Source organism: Sardina pilchardus, chromosome 22, assembly GCF_963854185.1.
Source record: "Sardina pilchardus chromosome 22, fSarPil1.1, whole genome shotgun sequence".
NCBI classification, from domain to species: domain Eukaryota; kingdom Metazoa; phylum Chordata; class Actinopteri; order Clupeiformes; family Clupeidae; genus Sardina; species Sardina pilchardus.
Window position 1 is genome coordinate 27,390,703 of NC_085015.1, and position 18,721 is coordinate 27,409,423.

At 47.1% G+C, this 18,721-nt stretch overlaps 1 protein-coding gene across 2 annotated transcripts in view; it reads left to right on the top strand.

The window, feature by feature from the left end:
- Positions 1-18,721, top strand: part of dock1 (dedicator of cytokinesis 1) — a 215,155-nt gene that overhangs the window by 188,065 nt on the left and 8,369 nt on the right. For both annotated transcript variants that reach the window (XM_062525877.1, XM_062525878.1), the window contains exons 41-47: positions 1,480-1,621; positions 2,072-2,153; positions 4,480-4,564; positions 5,726-5,812; positions 8,622-8,798; positions 10,244-10,327; positions 18,494-18,631. In XM_062525877.1, the coding sequence (XP_062381861.1) occupies positions 1,480-1,621; positions 2,072-2,153; positions 4,480-4,564; positions 5,726-5,812; positions 8,622-8,798; positions 10,244-10,327; positions 18,494-18,631 (795 nt within the window). The remainder of the gene's footprint in view (positions 1-1,479; positions 1,622-2,071; positions 2,154-4,479; positions 4,565-5,725; positions 5,813-8,621; positions 8,799-10,243; positions 10,328-18,493; positions 18,632-18,721) is intronic.

Consider the following 18,721-nt stretch of genomic DNA (forward strand, 5'->3'; position numbering starts at 1 on the left):
GGGTATAAGAAAACAATACAGCCAATGAATATATAGCAATACATGTACTGTACATGAGCCTTTTTTTCACTTTGAAATGCACCCGCTAAGGAGTCAGTGGTTTACTGCACAACATAGCAATGTGATATGTTCACAAATAGTTCAGATACAATTATCAATTGTCCTTAATGGCTTCTTATGGAACTCATTTCAGACTCAATGGAGTCTGTTTGCTATGGAGAGAAGACTGAAGCTCCTTGGAACAGATGCAATAGTGCAGCTGGTCATGACAGGAGTGCTTCAGCTCAGCTACACCCAAAGTTACTTTTTCACAGATGTTTGTCACCTGATACTCTACCCACAACAGTGTGCAGAAAACATCCTAAGCAGTCAGGTTTAAAAGCGAGGCCTGATTTAACCCCAAATGTTGTATCTATTGAAATTAAGGAACAACAATTGTCGTGGATTATAGTAAATAGTCTGAATAGTTTGGAAAAGTTAGTGCATTGTGCAATTTACAGTCCATTTTAGTAATATTTTTTCATGATGAGGTGTTTTTCCGTAACAATAGCAGTGATTTTTCACCCTGTGCTGTTATGCCCTCGAGTGGTAATAAAACATTTGGGGGAGGCCTAGAATATATTTCCTTTGACAAGTTGAGGCAAGGGCCCCTCATTTTGCACACATCTCCTTAAATGTACTCCTAAGCACAGTGCTCTTGGGCGGCTGTTCTCAGCACATGCCCCACAGTTCACACAACAATTAGCTAAGTGCTGTGAACGAGGCAATAAGTAGCTATTCTCCTCTCCCGCGCCGCCACGGCCGAGTGTTGATTAAAATGATTCAGCCATCAGTGTCCGATCCGCACCTGGCCCCAGACGCTGCCAGGCCTCACCCAGTCCACATGCTTCCCTAGCCCCTCGCTAGCAAGTGCCACGCAGTTTTGGGAGGATTTTTTTTGTGTCGGGAGCTCGCTCAATAAGCCAATTTATTTAAAAACACTGGTCTCTTTGCCAGGCCCACAACGACCTTGCCTCCTGCCGGCGAGCACAGACACAAGTGCCAGGAGCGGTGCACAGTCACAGCCGTGCCAGCCCCCTTGATATGCAGATTATGATAATGCATTTTAACCCCCTTTACAAGTGCCAGGAACACCGATTAAAATTCACTATTTAAATTGAATTCCAAATGGCCTCAGCCATTCCATTTTATATGTCACTGCATGTAGATACATACATTGTATAGTTTCTTTTAAATGCCCTGGGGCTGTGCTGATAGGTGGAAGGCACTGGTGGAATGAACGTTTGTTATTACTGTGTTATTACTGATATGGAAACACTTTATTAACATTGGTTTTGCCCAAGTGCTTTTCCCTAATTCTCTTTCTTGCTGTGTTTCCCTCGAGGCTGATGTTAATATCTTTGGAGAGTAAGATGCATGGCTAATGTCAAATATTTATCACGCTTTTATACTTAATGCCTCGTTTTCTCTCCTCCCCAGAATAAGATGTTCATCTACCGGGGGAAAGAGTACGAGCGCAGGGAGGACTTTGAGGCGCGACTGCTCACTCAGTTCCCCAACGCCGAGAAGATGAAGACCACTAACCCGCCTGGAGAAGAGATAAGGACCTCACCCGCTCAGTGTATCCTCATGTGCCGCTTATCGCATCGGCCCTCACTTTCACACACACACACACACACACACACACACACCATATCGTTGGAGGTCATGGTCATAAGCTGTGTTGGTTCTTATTTATGTAAATTAAAACCCGAGGAATCGTTTAAGTCAGGTGTGTAGTCTGGATGTGTAGCTAAGAGTTCCTAATCCATTGTTCTGGCTGCGTTTAAAGAGCTCGAATATGAATAGATCAAGGTGAGGTGAAGAGCCGGGGCCTGGAATAGGATTTACTCTATTCTAATGCACTAAGCCCCTTGTCACATTAGCTACCGAGAATGCTTTTCTATGTCATTTCTATGCTAATAGTACAAGCACAGGTGCATTACATGTGTGCGCTTGTGTGTCTGCTTTTTTTTTGGTCTTCACATGTTCACAGTTTATTGCTGTTTTTCTTAATATCTGTGACTAAAAGACATCCAGTGTTTCACAGTCAAGCCCATCCTCGAGCTTCCACCAAAGTTCCAGAACAAACCGGTGTCGGAGCAGATCCTGAGGTAAGCTCGTTCACTCCAGTATTTACTTCCAGCCTCAATTATTCAGCAGCTCAGCCTGCACTCCCGCTCCAGACCAAGAGGGATCTTTAGAGTTCGCTCCAGTTGCATTATTAATACCATTGATTCTCCCCTCAGACATATTTATCCTAGATTACGCTCTCGCTCAAATTTCAATCAAACCCGCTGGCACCGCTAGCAAACATCACACAAGGAGGAAGGCAGGCTCTGAAATGGTGGACTGTTTTTTACCGCTTCAGATGGCAGCTGAGGAGCAAGACTCCCCGAATCCCTCTGTGGTAGCGGCAGAGTGAATTGAGCAGTCAGTGTCTTTGGAGCTTTATGCAAAACTTCCTGTAGGAAGGTCAGCGCTGTTTCTGGATCAGTGAGCGCTCCCCAGTCACACAGGGACAGGTAGAGAGAGATAATGGTGAACGGTGCCCAGAAGTAAACAGGGTTTGACCTCACTGGGCTGGGTGTTGGTTTAGAGGTGGCTGTGTGGCAGCTCCCCAAAGTCACTAGCATTGCCCTCTAAAACACCCCCCCCCCCCACCCCCCTTTATCTCACATGTAGAGTAGTGAACAGAACCTCATCAAAGAGAGAGAGAGAGAGAGAGAGAGAGAGCACTCTCCTTGTGAAGATGGAGATAAGGACTAGAAGGACAGAAAGCTCGAGGTGTTCATGGTGGAGGGTCAGGGGTTTATATGTGCATGTTTCAGTGTGTGTGTGTGTGTGTGTGTGTGTTTGCCTAGCGGGTCTGATTGGACTGTGTAGCTGTGTTAATTGGCTGGATTAGAGGCCTGTGTGTGTGTGAGCCGATAGGAGGGCCGGCGCGCTCGGCCGCACTGTTTGCTCAGGGCTCAGAGATCAGCCGTGCACAGAGACGGAGCAAAGCTGTTCTCCCACGCCACCGCCACCGCCACCGCCACGCCGCCTCCAGCAGCTCACTCCTCTGGCTGTCACTCTCTCCCTCCCTCTCGCTCTCCCTCTGTGTCCCTCCCTCTCTCACCCTCTCCACTGCCCTTTTGCTTTATCTCTCCTACTGTCCCCTTTACCTGCCTGAATGTCATACACTCTCTCTAACCTTCATCATTTCAACCGTTGTGCACCTTTTCTCTTTTTGTCTGCCTCTCTCTCTCCCTCTCTCTCTTCCTCCCTCTCTCGCTCTCTCGCTCTCTCGCTCTCTCGCTCTCTCGCTCTCTCTCTTTCTCTCCCTCCCTCTCCCCCACACCCACTCAACAACCATGTCATCTGTGCATTCTGGTCCCAGGCAATGGATTGTAAATAGCTTAATTGTGTGCTAGCGAGGCCTTTTATATCCGACCGGCGATCTGTTTATTAGATCAGAAGCGCGGGCGGCGGGAGCCCTCAGATCTCAGCGCTGGCCTCAGCCATGGCACACACAACTCCAGGCCCCGGCGCTTTTGAAAGGCCCGCTGTAATTCCGCCAGTTTGAAGTGTGGCGAGATTAGGGTTTTTTTTTTTTATTATTATTATTCAGCCACGGCAACAGAGCCTGGCTCCTGGCGGCGTTGTTGCGGTGTGTGTTCGCTGGGCTTCGACCTTGTAGATAAACCCCGGACAAGGTTGCCCGCGCTCTGCCTCCCCGCCGTGCCAACGGATTGGTGCTTCTCATCCGCGCAGGTCCAGCGGCGACGTTGCCAAAATCGAGCCGCACGCTCCGTGAGAGAAGGGAAAACAAGTTCTGATGGAAACATGTTTCCAAAAAAAAAAGAAAGAAAAAAAATCACATGGTTTATGGGCCACCATTGCAGTTGGAATTGGGTGCTTTTGAAACGACCAGCCATCGCTTTGGATTTCTTATTTATATCACGCCATAATTATGAAATCTGATTGAAAGAGATTTGCAATACCATATGGTGTGCTTTCCCCGGGAAAGGACAGAAGCATTATGAGCTGTGTGGTGTGTCAAGGGAGTGGATTGTCCTTGTGGGAGTACACTCACATGTGTGTGTGTGTGTGTGTGTGTGTGTGTGTGTGTGTGTGTTTGTGTGTGTGTGTGCGTGTGTGTGTGTGGGTGCGTGTGAAGGACATGGATATATTCTCCTGAGATTCAGCAGACAATGTGAAAGCCATACTTGATGGCTCAGCCTCTCATGCTTAAACACTGAAGACAGGTAGAGCCTCCCTCTCCCACAGCGATAAGATCCCATTTGGAGTGTCATGTTTGCTCAAGGTCTGCAAAGGACCTTCGTCTCATCTTTATCTCTCTCAATCTAGGTGTGACTGTGTGTGTTTTTGTGTGTATGTTTATGTGTACTTGACACATTTTATTTTTCCTCCTTTTTGTCTTTTTAACCCTTGCAGTTTCTACACTGTAAATGAAGTGAACAAGTTCCAGTATTCCAGACCTATTAGGAAAGGGGAGAAGGACCCAGACAACGAGTTTGCAGTAAGCATGATGTTTTGTTTTGCTGCATGACATACAAAGCGTTACAGCACTCAGGCATGCTCTGTAGACCTCTGAAGTTCGGCTACAAATGCTGCCATTTTTGCCCATATAAGGAGATCCAGGTACCATCTTTGCCCATATAAGGAAATCCAGATCCTTTTTGTAGGCGAATTTTCAGATGTCTATGTCTTACCATAGAGTGTTTTCCATGCTGGTTTGTTATATTGTTAAAGACTATCTTACGTTGATTAATAAATACTCCAAATTTGGTGCTACGCAAAGATCAATGTTTTTTACAAAGTCTTAGTGGATGGCATGATGAAAGCGTGTGTGTTCCCCGGTATAAATAAATGTCTATGGTGCAGATGAAGCACAGGAAGCATTCAGCTGCCGTAGTGTTTTCCCTGCACTTTGCTTTACTTCAGTACATTTGAACAGGTTCCACAGTCATCATTTGACATTTTCTGCATCTGCTTACAGAAAAAGCTCCTCTCCCAGCCACAATTAATGAGCTGTCACCAACACACACTCAGTGCTACATAAGCACAGTCCCTTCTAAAATAAACTTCATCATTATTTCTCTAGCATACACGCACACACACACACACACACACACACACACACACACACACACACACGCAACAACACACACACACACACACACACACACACACACACACACACACGCAACACACGCAACACACACACACACACACACACATACACATACAGCACAGGTGCTCACCAAGATGGACTTTTTTGTAAACATCCATTAAAAGCCTCTCTTGAAAATGTGATGTAAATGTGAGGTGGTTTCTAAATGACGTGGGGAAGATGAAAAGGGCCATTTCTAAAAACAGTGCCCGGCTCTCTCTAAGTGCCCTGTGCAGTGCCAGAGTCGGCCACCACCTGCAATTTTGCATTTCGGTAAAAGCTAGCGTCCTTTTCCCCCGCTGGGTTCCTCAAGCTTTTTGTCTCTCCTCGTGTGTGTGTGTGTGTGTGTGTGTGTGTGTGTGTGTGTGTGTGTGTGTGTGTGTGTGTGTGTGTGTGTGTGTGTGTGTGTGTGTGTGTGTGTGTGTGTGTGTGTGTGTGTGTGTGTGTGTGTGTGTGTGTGTGTGTGTGTGTGTGTGTGTGTGTGTGTGTGTGTGTGTGTCCGTCCAGAACATGTGGATCGAGCGGACCACTTACGTCACCGCCTACAAGCTGCCCGGCATCCTGCGCTGGTTCGAAGTCAAGTCCTTCTCCACGGTAAGTGTGATAAGTGTGGACCGGAGGCAGAGTGTGTAGCTGCGGGGGAATGTGAGGGGCTAATCGATAAGATTTGATTCATCCTCTTAACCCAACTGGACAGCGCTGCAGATGGAGCAGAGCTCCAGGTGTCTGCATGCATGCAGGGTGAGGCATGTCTAGTAGTCCTCCCAACCTGCTCAGCCTCATCACATGCATGCACACACAGGCTAGAGAATGCCAGTGGTAGGATGTGGCTCTGACATCATGTACCACAGTGCTACAGATTAGGCAAACAGGGGCTTCTGTTGCAGTGGTTTTGTGATGGACATAAAATGTCATGCTATATGACTTTGCACATTTTGGTTAACATTGGTTTTGGTCATGACATTTTGCCAAAATGGCTGCTTTCAAAACAAAACATGCCTAATGTTTCTAAGTAAACCATTTCAACCAACACAAAATACGTATGCCAAGCATAGTGAGGAGATAAAAAATCAATAGCTTTTCCCTGTCATCCAGCCAAGTGTCTGCGGTGACTTGGTACATCTTATCTGGCATACATTATTTAGTCAAGACACTTATTTTGAAGCCCTGGGTTATGTGTACTGATGCGTTTGGCTGCCGGGCCCGGAGCACTGTATCAGGCTCGGTGTGTGCTGCTCTGCGCCGGGGCCATTGTGCCTCTTTGTGGTTTCTCAAAGCGCCCGCGCGCACTCGAGGGAGTGGGGAAGGAGAGGGATGAGCCGAGGAGGACTATCGACAGGCGGGGGAGGAAAAGAGCAGCGTATCAGTTCCAGCTCCGCCGCCGATTTACTGTATCAATCAGGGCCCGGGCCGCAAGCAAGCCTCATCCTTTTAATATGCCGCTATTTTGTCAAAAAACAAATGTGCTACTTAGCGTAATTAGGCTGCCTAAGTATTCTGCAATCAATTACGCTTTATTTGTCACTTTGATTAGGCTCTTTCATGTTGGAGCTGCTGGATAGGCCGCTTGAAGTAGAAGCATCACACTCTTCTCCTTTTGTCTTCCCCGGCTATCTCTCTCTCGCCATTCCTTCTGCCTCGCTCCTGTGCTGAGCACTCTATTAATTGGCAGCAGGTCCTGTGCTCTGTGCTTTGCTAGGGAGCCGTTTTGAGTTCTCTCTCTCTCTCTATCTCCCTCTCTATCCCTTTCTCTCTCCATCCCCTCTCTCTGTATCCCTCTCTCTGTAGTCGAGTCTCTTGGCTGGGTGTGCTCTGCCCTCTCAGCTGTCCGTCCTCACGCGGCTGTCTGCCGGCATCACTCATCTCGGAAAAAGTGACAGTTGGTTGAGAAACTGTTTCAGATGTGCTCTTTTCGAAAATCAAATTTGGCAGCCCGCGCTCTCCAACGAAATAAACAAATAAACCCAAGTGTGTCTACCTCTGCTGAGGTGGACGTTTTGGCTGCTGAATGCGTGCGGCAACATGCACGTCTCACCGTATGGGGATTAGCGAGCAGGTGCAGTAGACCCCCACCCCGCCCCCACCGCACCCAGAACCTCCTCCACCAAACAAGAGATTTATAGGCCGTGCCAGATTGACGTCCAGATGATGCCCAATAGGCTTGATCCCTGGTGCTCCATTTTCGATTTGGGGCCTAATGAGTCAGTGTTGATACAGCCCATCATACAAAGCCCCTCCATCCCCTGCCAGGGCCTGACTGCACGGGAAGACTTGGCCAGTGCAGAGCCTCTCCAGATTGGAGCTTTTGTCACGCTGCCACCCCTCCTACTAAATTTGGAATGGCGCAAACTGCCATTTAGCCCGACAATCCACACATGTTTTAATTCCCATTAGCAATCTGTGAAGGGAGAGAGAGGGAGAGGGAGACATTTTAGGGGGCAGGGTTATAGGGAACTAGAGAGAGGAAATGGAGGACAATCTGTAGGGAGAATGGGAGCGACTATGGAAAAAGACAGACCAGAGAGAATGGCACTACAGAAAAGAAAGATTTATTCAAAGAAGGCAAACTAGCAAGTAAGTGCTGGATTGAAAGTCCTCGTGTGAGAAGCCAGTGTTTTTTGTCCCAGATGGACTGCCGTTAATGATGGACGAGTAGCCTGTGTTGTTAAGTGTGCAGACGGATGGCACCAATCCCATTTCCTTAGGCATATCCCACAGCGCTCCTCCGATCCCTGTCGCTAGAGCCGGATGAATGCTGCATCGCTCACTGTCTCCACTTCTGAAGCTCACAGACGAGTGTGCATAATTCTAGTCAAGAGCAGAATCTTGCGGTTCATTATGACAACTTCAGAGAGGAACACCTACTTTGGAAAGTGAATATGGAATGAAAGTGAATATAACATTTGTGGATGTGAAGTTCATGCACCTAGCTGACTAGGTATCAGTGAGGCTCAGTGGCTGTATCGCAGTTGTTTGGATTAAATAAGATCACATTCATGCATTTTTAAAATAACAAATATCAAAGAGCAAAGTGCCAAAGTGTCAGATTAGTAAATCTGAGCAAATATTGACAAACAGTACCATTACAGTTGTGTGTTAACTGTGCTTTATTTGCTTTTGTTCTTTCTATTCATAGCTTATAAATGCCAGGGCCTTCAGTTAGCTCAAGGTTAAAGTGTCCATGAATGTTCCATTCAAATGCAGAATAAAGTATAAATGAACAGTACAGTACTTTCTTTAATTGTGTTGTTGAATTTGATAGGGATAGTTAGATACTGATGTTTCATTTGCAATGTTTAATTTTTCTGTGATGTGGTGATATCAGATGTTTTTACGGATAAGACTCTCACTGATTACATGTACTGTATGACTCATGCCTGTATATTTGATTGACCCTTCGTAGGAGGAGATCAGTCCCTTGGAGAACGCCATGGAAACCATGCAATTGACCAATGAAAAGATCAGCAACATGGTGCAGAGACACTTGAACGATACCAACCTTCCTATCAACCCCCTGTCCATGCTGTTGAATGGAATTGTAGACCCGGCCGTCATGGGTGGCTTCACCAACTATGAGAAGGTAACGAGACCACCTCCCTCATTCACTTACACTCATTTGCTGCACCTGGACAAAGGAATTCACAGGCATAGCAGTGCAAACATGAGTGATGTTTATTTGACTGGCCTTGATGCTGGCATAAGGCTATCACAGCATTTATGCTTTGCTATTTGTCTTTGGATCCGGTCTAGAGTCCTGATGAAATTCAGCTGATTATGTAAATTCACCTTAGTCGTGGAAGATTACATAGCAATACTTGTATGACAATTCCTACTGTAGGGATAAATTCATTCTTCTTTTCCATTACCACTGCGGTGCTGTCATCAATCTTCCACATTGCATTTTCTGGTGATTATCGTGATGCTTTCCACACCTACTGGTAGAGAGGATGTGCCTCGCAAGATTCACAACTGTTGATCAACACCATTGTGTCACAACATGTAGTGCTAAATCATTTAGTATATGAGTGGTCATCATGATAGTATTTTAAGCTTCATCCAATAACACAAAGGGGAATCATCTTCCTGTTGGTCTGTGATCATATTCAATTGTATTGGATGAATTGATTCAAACAGGCTACATTTCAAATGGTACTTGGGAGTCCTTGAATCTGAGGACTTTCAAGCACCATTGTAGGAATTTGGAAGATGTTTCCGAGTGGGAAAATGACTCTCTTAGCGCTTTCATCTGGAGATGCACACAGACAGGAGGGAGTATGGAGGAGAGGGGAGATTGTGTACACGTTCCAGCTCTACAGTTGGTGGGTACATTTGCTCTAGTCCACTCCAGTGCCTCCCCAAAATCTCCCTGTGCTCTAACGCAACGGTGAGCATCTAAAGGACCAACATGCGCCTCTCACTTCATGATTACCACTCTCTGGTAATGAGCCTCCATTCAGCAGTGTAGAGATCTACACACGTCACAAACTGGTAGGGGTTTCCACTGCATGACTTCATGGCGCTCCCTCTCTTCTTCATTCCTTTAGTCCTCCTCCAGCTGTCTCCTGGAGGGAGAGAGAGACTCGCTGGCGTGGGCATGATTCACTTCATCATAAGGACTGGGAGAAAGTCGAAATCTCCCATCGCGTGTTCGATCATAAAACAGTCACAACCAGTTGCTTCCTATTATAAATCAGTTCCCCAAATGGCTCCATTTGTGTCAGCAGGAAAACTCAAGGCATGAGTCACAGGAGAGGGGTGTGGGGAACGAGAGAGCGAGAGCGAGAGGGAGAGAGGGAGAGAGGAGAGGTAGAGGGAGAAATGAGGGCTTTGAAATCTCCCTCAGGGGTTCCTCTCTCTTTTTCAGAAAACAAGTAATGCAGAAGTGAAGAGAGTGATGCCTTCTCTTTCTCCCCCACTCCCATCGACCCCCCTCTCTCTCTCTCTCTCTCCCCCCCCCTCTCTCTCTCCCCCTCCCTCTCTCTCTCCCTCTCTCTCTCTCTCTCCCTCCCTCTCTCTCTCCCGCAGGCCTTCTTCAACGAGAAGTACACCCAGGAGCACCCGGAGGACCGTGAGAAGATTGACAAGCTCAAGGACCAGATAGCCTGGCAGGTGAGGAGGCGCTAAGTGTTCCCCTAATCCCAGCACTGATTTGGAAAACAAGACGCACTTTGACTCCTCTCATTCTGCAGTGTCAATAAACATGTGTGATGCCGTATGTAGCTGATGTACTCTTCTCCCTCATGTTCTAGTTGTGCTTGTGGATGCACTGCAGGGTTGGTCCAGGTGAAAGAGAGAGAGTTGGCCGTGTGTGTGTGTGTGTGTGTGTGTGTGTGTGTGTGTGTGTGTGTGTGTGTGTGAGAGAGAGAGAGAGAGAGAGGTAGTGTAATGAGGGAGAGCTATGCTGGCACTCATATTTTAATGATGCCCTGTTTCCTCAGTGAAGATGTACACTAGATTTCTATATACTGTATCTCGATCTCTCTTTCTCGTTCCTGCTCTCTCTCTCTCTCTCTCTCTCTCTCTCTCTCTCTCTCTCTTTCTCTCTGCCACTCTGTTCTCCTCTGTTATTGTGGAGTACTGTTTTCATCTACATGACGGTGGTGAAAAATTAGACAAGTAAAAGGTGTCTTTCATCTGACCATTTCTAGGTAGCTGATGCAGAGAGAGGGTGAGAGCATAGAAAGCACCATTGTTGTGGCTAAAAGAGAGTGTGTGTGTGTGTGTGTGTGTGTGTGTCTATGTGTATGTATTTGTGTGTGTGTCTACAGTATGTGTGTCTGTGTGTGTGTGTGAGCCGTGTGTGTTCAAATGCACTCATGTTGTGAACCCTTAGTGGCTGCACATCCCCTGCGCTGTGTCCACATAGCTTTAATCATCCATGTGCTGGCCAGCCTCTCCACTGGGTTACAGTAGCAGCCCTGTCCATGAGACCCCAGCACAGAGTGCCATCCAAATATCTCCTCTGGCCCAAACACTCCCATGGGCTCTTGGATGCAGCCCACATCTCAGCTGTGTGTCTTTGTGTGTGGCATGTGCTGAGGGTGAATCAATGCGTTGTGATTGATAGACACATGGCAGATTTATCACCGATGTTTTACTGTAATTTCCTATGTATTAGCCGCATTGTGAATAAGTCGCAGGACAGTGTTTATGCAAGTTAAAAGAAACCCATATTTATACCATATTAGCTGCCCCCATGTATTAAAGAGAAACTATGCATGATTGGCAATTTCATCTCCGGTTTCGGTTTCGTTTTTTGTTTTCGCTCGTTTTATGCTTTGATATCTCTCTGCAGAGCTTCCCCGACAGCTTTAGCGTATACAGTATATTTATACATATATAGGCTATATATAAATATATAAATTGCAAGCGTGGTTCTTCTTGTTCCTTACGCGTCTCAGACTTCCAGAAACACGGAGCGATCACCTCCTGAACAAACTGCAAGGTTGCAATAGCGGATAGGAACACTGGGGGCGGGAGGAAATATTACTGTTTTCGATAAAACTGGTCAGTCAAGCAAAACAGCGATTTTATGACTATGAAAAAGTTGCATAGGGTCCCTTTAAGAAATTTTCCAAAATCAGTGTATGAGCCACGGCTAATAGTTGGGAAATTACAGTTGTTCATTGGTTCATTGGTTCTCCCATCACTGCTATTTTCCTGTGCTCTATTAAAAGATGATGCTTACTTGTGTTTGTGCTGCTTTAGCTGACATTTCACGTTGTGCCTGTAAGCTATTATTGTTTTAATAACTGTTTCCATCGAGGGATTTGATAGTCAGGAATTTGATGAATAGTCTTCAGTGGCACAGACACTGCTGTGCAGGTAGTAGTCTATCAGCATGTTCCATGTAGTTAGGGACGTCACCAGTATGTCCAACTCCTGACTTGTGTCTGATCAGTTTGCATGATTGTTTAGTATGGTGGTGATATAAGTCACATCAGTCCCAGAAAGCTGTCTACTAGGGCAGCTAGTGAGTTTGATGTTCATTATGACACTCCCCAATATGGCCTTTAAGTAAACCCTTCATTCCACCCGTTTCCTTTTGCATAGCGTGTCCAGAGGCAACACATAATGTAGTGCCTGCTTTAATCTACGTAGTTTGAAGCCACTTGAAACTTTGCATTTCCAACTCTGAAAATATCACTAGAGCCCTACTTGAAGCCATACTGGAGTTCAAAAATCCCACACATCCCTGCCTTCAGTGAGGCACATCATTCCATCAGTTGGACATTGTCTTAACTGCAGACCTAATATCTAACAGAGACCATATCGGAGGTTAAATGCCTTTTCAATGTTGAGAAGATGCATGAAGAGGATATTGACCATTGATTGAATCATTGATTATTGAGATACTTGTTTATGGTCATCACAGATAGGGACAATCCACTGAGTCATTGCCACATTATTGTGTTAACATTGGGCTCAAACATAGTAGTGTTACATGTGTGTGTTCTAACAACACAACTCTCTGTCGTTTTTGCTGGCCGTCTGCTCTCTGTTCCACCATGCCAGCTGCTCCTTTTCCACCGACGTCATTCCGGCTCTCTGACTACCTCCGTTTGTTCAACTTAGATGCAGAACAACAACGACCCCCCATTCTGTCTCCCTACCTTTTGTACTGAACGGCGAGGCAGGAAGACGGCACAAAATTCCTACCCTTGAAAACACTATTATTGTGTTGTATCGCAGCTTTGTGCATTCCATTGTACTCTCTTTTTGTTAAAGCACAGACAAACATCAGAGAGCTCGCTCTTCCTGTACCTTCAACTTTTTTTGTAAGAGAGTCATCTCCTGCAGTTCAGCTTAGCCCATGTTGTTCAGTTTTCAGCTGCTTTCATGTTGCCTTTGATAGGAGATGATGAAAAGAGCTGATACAGATGTTTTTTTTTATATTAGTTCACTGATTAAATATTCCTTAGCACATTCAATTGAAGGGGGGGTGGGGGGGGCTTTGTTCAAATGACAGATGAGGAACAGCAACAGCTGTCGGCCTTGCCTTTCACCACTGTCGTTTGTCTCCTGCTCAAACCTGCCAGAGCCAGAGACAGCAGATGGGGATGAATGCTGCCCCTCAGATCAAACAGCAAACAAGCACAACTCAAGCCCAACTCTGTTGATCTGGCTAGTGGGAGGAACTCCCCAGTAAACTAGTGGTGTGGACATTAATCAGTGTTTTCCATCTGCAAAGACTTAAGTGGCTGGGACGATTGTAGGGTTTGTTTTTAGTTTTTTTGTCGTTAGCATTTCCACCACTCTGCAGGAACTACTGGACCTGTCACCATGATAACAATTATGAATCATTTTGCTCTTTGCACATGGATTCCAAACATGACAAAAGAGCAATATATTTTCCTAGGGGCAGCACTAACATTACACCAGTCCATTTCTAGGATTAGCACAAGATGGACACTTGGTTAAATGGCTTCATGCTTGATGAACAGTTTTGTTTGGAAGGCACACATGGCTGATTCATTCATACACATGTTTTGATTCTTTTCGTTTGAAACGGAGAGTTCTCCGTGTTTATCCAGCATTCTTTAGAGAATTGTGCAAATGTGCTCAGCCAGAACAATATGAATGTGACTCGTACCATTCCTCAGACAGATTGACTTTTTCCCTGCTAGTCTGCAGTGTTTTCTAGATGGTGCTTTGTCGCACCAGCACAGGCACCAAAGTCACATTAACGCTGCAGCAATCGATCCCCGGCTCACCAAGAGCCAAAGCGCATTTTTAAACATGGCCGATTGATGCCGTGTCACAGGCAGCGCTCCACTGAAGCTCCGCCAAAGCCAGAAAGAAACAAGAGCCGAGGCAGCAAGAAGAGTTTGCTTGTGATCGGGCCCTTTGATGAAGTTTCACTCAACTCACTCACACACGCTCTTCGCCTCCCTCTCTCTCTCTCTCTCTCTCTCTCTCTCTCTCTCTCTCTCTCTCTCTCTCTCTCTCTCTGCCATCTCTTGTCTTGTTCTTTTTTAAAACCCTGCATGTAGAGCCTACAGTCTTATATTTTTCCTGTCTCTTCTCTTATTTGACCTCACTCGTTAAGGCTTCTGTGCGGTGGGGTTGTAACGCTGGAATCTCAGAAGACCATCAATTTGCATCGACATTGACATGCCTATCTGCCAGATACCATCCACAGGGTTTCTGCTGAGGGATGACACAACCATCTTCCCACCCCAGGGGTCTGTGTGTGTGTGTGTGTGTGTGTGTGTGTGTGTGTGTGTGTGTGTGTGTGTGTGTGTGTGTGTGTGTGTGTGTGTGTGTGTGTGTGTGTGTGTGTGTGTGTGTGTGTGTGTGTGTGTGTGTGTGTGTGTGTGTGTGTGTGTGTGTGTGTGTGTGTGTGTGTGTGGGCGCACGGGCACGCGTTTGTGCATACAGTGTCTGAACGGATGCATATGTTTGTGATGCACCCCAGTGGGAATGTACATTTAGTGTGTGTGTGTGTGTGTGTGTGTGTGTGTGTGTGTGTTTGTGTGTGTGAGAGAGAGCTTGGTATGTGAGTGCAGCATCCCTCCCTGGAGCCTCATTAACAGCATTAGGCCCAGCCTGAGGAGGAGAGCGGCCGGCGTGTGACGCTGGGAGGAGAGAGGGGATAGTTTCTGTCGTTTGCCCTTTGCACAGGCAGTGTGCTCCCTTTGCTACATGCCCTGGAAACACGCATTCATTACACGTGTTCCATGTGTGCTGTTCTAAGGTTGCCTATTAATGTGTGCTAGAAGTAATAATAAGCTCTACCTCAATGAACAAGATGTTTTTTATTGAGAGAGTTCCATGCTCCACGCTAACCTCGATTAAAAGTCCCAATTAGTCTAAAGGCCCTTTTACTGGCCTAATGTGGCTACAAGTTTAGACAAATAAAGGCAGGTCTCAGTTAGAAGCCTGGTCAGGTTTTGTGATGGTATAAAACCTCTTAAAGCCCACAGGATGGCCTGCTTGAGCTAGTTATATGCTGCCCCTTTTTTCACTGATGAAATGAAGGCAGACAGTGTTAGCCAGAGTTCCTAAACGTTTAGACTTTTGTCCGTATGCTTTATACATCGTTAGATCGGTTAGATTCTCCGCAATTCAATTGTTCAGTTCAGTTTGCAGAAACCATCAGCAACAAAGTAGGCTTTGGTCGTATCCACTCAGATTTAGCAGCATGATAAACAAGAGGCAAACGAAAGGGCCTACTTTAGCGAATATGTGTTCATTCCTCGAATATTTATATTCCGTTAGTCCGTAAGGGTCCACTGATCAAAAGGATCAAATTGTTTTTCATGAAAGAATAATCGAAGTTGTGAATATTGCCATGTGAAGTTCATTGCTTAATATTTGATAGTTCCATTCCTCAAAAGACTCTGTCTCAGAGCTAGGCCAAATAAATGATTTGCAATTTATATGTTATTGCATAGCCTAATTGTTGTACATGTAGGCAAATATTCCAATGGTTTAAGATAATCCATTTGGCAGTATTTCTCATCTTTGCTTAGCAGAGGTTGTATGTGAACATTTGAGCTTTTTCTAGTGTGGGGATTTTATTGTGGGTATTCACCACAAAGCTTGTTTTTCTGGAAAGTAACTTTTGTTCTATATAATAGGCAAGGAAAGGTAAGCAGTTCCTTTAGCTCCGTGACATTCTGCAGAGGAACTCATTTTGTATGACATCTGCAAGTATGCCTTTAGTGCACTTACACTGTTTTCCCCGAGTCTAAGTAGTTCATTGAAGAATTTTCATTGTGGGTGACTTTATGGTGTTATGTAGCCTAGCGAGGTAGTTCCCTGTGTGCTGTGTGAGAGATTCTATATTTCTTTACAGAGTATCCAACCACCCCTCTGTTGCTATGCCTCCCCTCCTGAATTATATAATCACCCAGCCTAAAAAAAGTCATGGGTTTCCCTGGAGACGTGAGTTTTGGCACATCATTCTTTCTGTCACAGTCCCTCCTCTCAGTCTCTCATCTGTTCTCTCTCTCTCTCTCTCTTTCTCTCTCTCTCTCTCTCTCTTCCTCCCTCCCCCTGTTCTCCCTTTCTCGCTCTGTCTGTCTTCTGCTTTTCGGTGTCTCGATCTCTGCTCTAGCCACCATGTCCTCCTTCTATGTGAGAAATCCCCGCTGCAGTGGACTTGTGATATTGCAGGGATGCTGCATCCACTGGCCGCTTCTTAAATGTCACCCAATAGCCGGCGCCTCTCCACCGGCCAGGGCATCAAACGCCCGCGCCTCGCTGCGCTCCAAAAGGGCTAACCATCCAGCAAAAACGAGCTGTGCTCTTCATCCCTGGGCTTGAGCGTTTTTACGAACAAGTTGCATGTCTGCTTCATTAGCGGGCGTTCTTTTGAAGGTCCTAAACGGAGAGTCCCAAGAGTGCGGTGGCCGGCGTGATTGGGGGCCTGGACGTGGCGCTCCTCGGCCCTGCGCGCCGTGTAAACACTAACTGACTGAGACGTCCCGCGGTCTGAAGCGTGGCCATGAAAGTTTGGACAACATGGAGAAATTGGGCACGGGCGATTTCAGCACGTTGCGTCAGCATCTTTTTCTTCTTCTCCTCCTTTTGCTTTCCCATTCTGTAGCTTTTATGTTTTCTTAGTGGGCCGACAGCCAATTCAATAAGTGCACTTCAGACTCAGAACCCCCCCCCCTCCCCCCCACACACACACACACACACACACACACACACTCTCTCTCTCTCTCTCGTCTACCTCGCCGTCAGTCATCATCTGTGTTTGGAGCAAATTGTCCTTTTAACTAGGCAGGTGGGCGTGCGGGAGCAGGGAGATGCGGATGCCGTGCTCCTCCAGCCTGGCGCGCTCACCACCTACCCACCTACCCACCCCCACCGCCAGCCGTCTCCCCGCTCACCCACGGGCATCGCCGCGCCGCGGCCGTGCATGTGGGCGCGCGGCGTGAGTGGCACTTCTCTTCCCAGTAAACAGCACGAAACCCGCCGCAGCACTCCATCGATTTATTTCAGGCTACAGGCCCCCTAATCCAGATCCATGGCGTCTGAAGTGGACCCTTCAAAACGGCTCGCAGAATAAACAAACGCAAGATCGCTCATTGTCATCTCCTCCAGTCTCAAGCATCGCACAGTTTATTTATTGCGTGTTTGGGGGGCCGAGGCTGACTGGATAATGGCGTGCGTTGCGACGCTCTCGTGGCCAAAGAAGCCTACTTTGGGACGCCACTGCAGCGTCCCGTGGCGGTGTCGGGCCCGTAAGTGGCAGACCCTGTCACACACTGCTGTGGCGCGGTGGCTGAAGGGGCGTGGGTGTGTGTGTATGCCGGCAGTCATTAGCATCCGAGTGGTCTGCCGCTACCTGCCGCCGCTCCACCTGCCATCCCTCGTTAGGCGCGCGGGGTCCAGACGCTCCGGGCGGGAAGTGCCTCTCCTTAATTGGCTGTTTCCCGTCATCAGCGCGGATGGGAACGTCCGGCTGGCATGCAGAACTTCCATGTGGAGAGGCATTGATGTCCAGCCTGTGTCTGCTAAGATGTCTACTGCAGGAGTGACCGAGACGCATAGGGCAGGCCTCTGAAGTGTGTTTCACCCAAGTGCAGCCTTGGTCCTGTGCTCTTTGTCTTTATGTTCCCATCTCTCTCCATCTCCCTCTCTTATTTTCTTTCTCTCTCTCTCTCTCTCTCTCTCTCTCTCTCTCTCTCTCACGGTGTTGTAAGCATGGCTCCCATGCATGTGTTGAAGGTGAGCAGAATGCCCTGCACTGTGAAGATGTATGAATTGTCCACAGAGCTGGCCATTGGACTGCAGTGGTGTGAGACTGCAGCTTGGCTCAGCTGCAGTGGTGGCGTGGTGTTGTGTTGTGCATGGCCTCGTAAATTCTCCACAGCTCTGATGGGGGAAGGAATGAACGCCACCTGCCCTTGGCTGCATTTCTCATCTGTGGCAACACATGCAGCAGATACACCCTGATTTATGGTTGTCCTCGCCTATTCACTACCTTTGTGTTTAGATTGGCTGTGTGTGTGTGCGTTTAGGTGTGCACGTCAAGGTGTGTATGTGTCTGTGAGAGGTAGAATACTATTCAGTAAATTGCACAGTGCACAGTAAATGTTCCACTGTTGCTTGAAATAATCTAACAGCGTAATTACAGTTTGCTCTGACACATTTCCTGCCTGTGTGTGTGTGTGTGTGTGTGTGTGTGTGTGTGTGTGTGTGTGTGTGTGTGTGTGTGTGTGTGTGTGTGTGTGTGTGTGTGTGTGTGTGTGTGTGTGTGTGTGTGTGTGTGTGTGTGTGTGTGTGTGTGTGTGCTCGTCCTCCACTCTCCCCCATTAGATCCCGTACCTGGCGGACGGCGTGCGGATCCACGGTGAGAAGGTGACTGAGGCGCTGAGGCCCTTCCACGAGCGCCTGGAGGCCTGCTTCAAGCAGCTCAGGGAGAAGGTGGAGAAGCAGTACGGGGTCAAGACTCTGGTGAGACTCCCTCAAGCGCTTCTCCTGTGTGTGTGTGTGTGTGTGTGTGTGTGTGTGTGTGTGTGTGTGTGTGTGTGTGTGTGTGTGTGT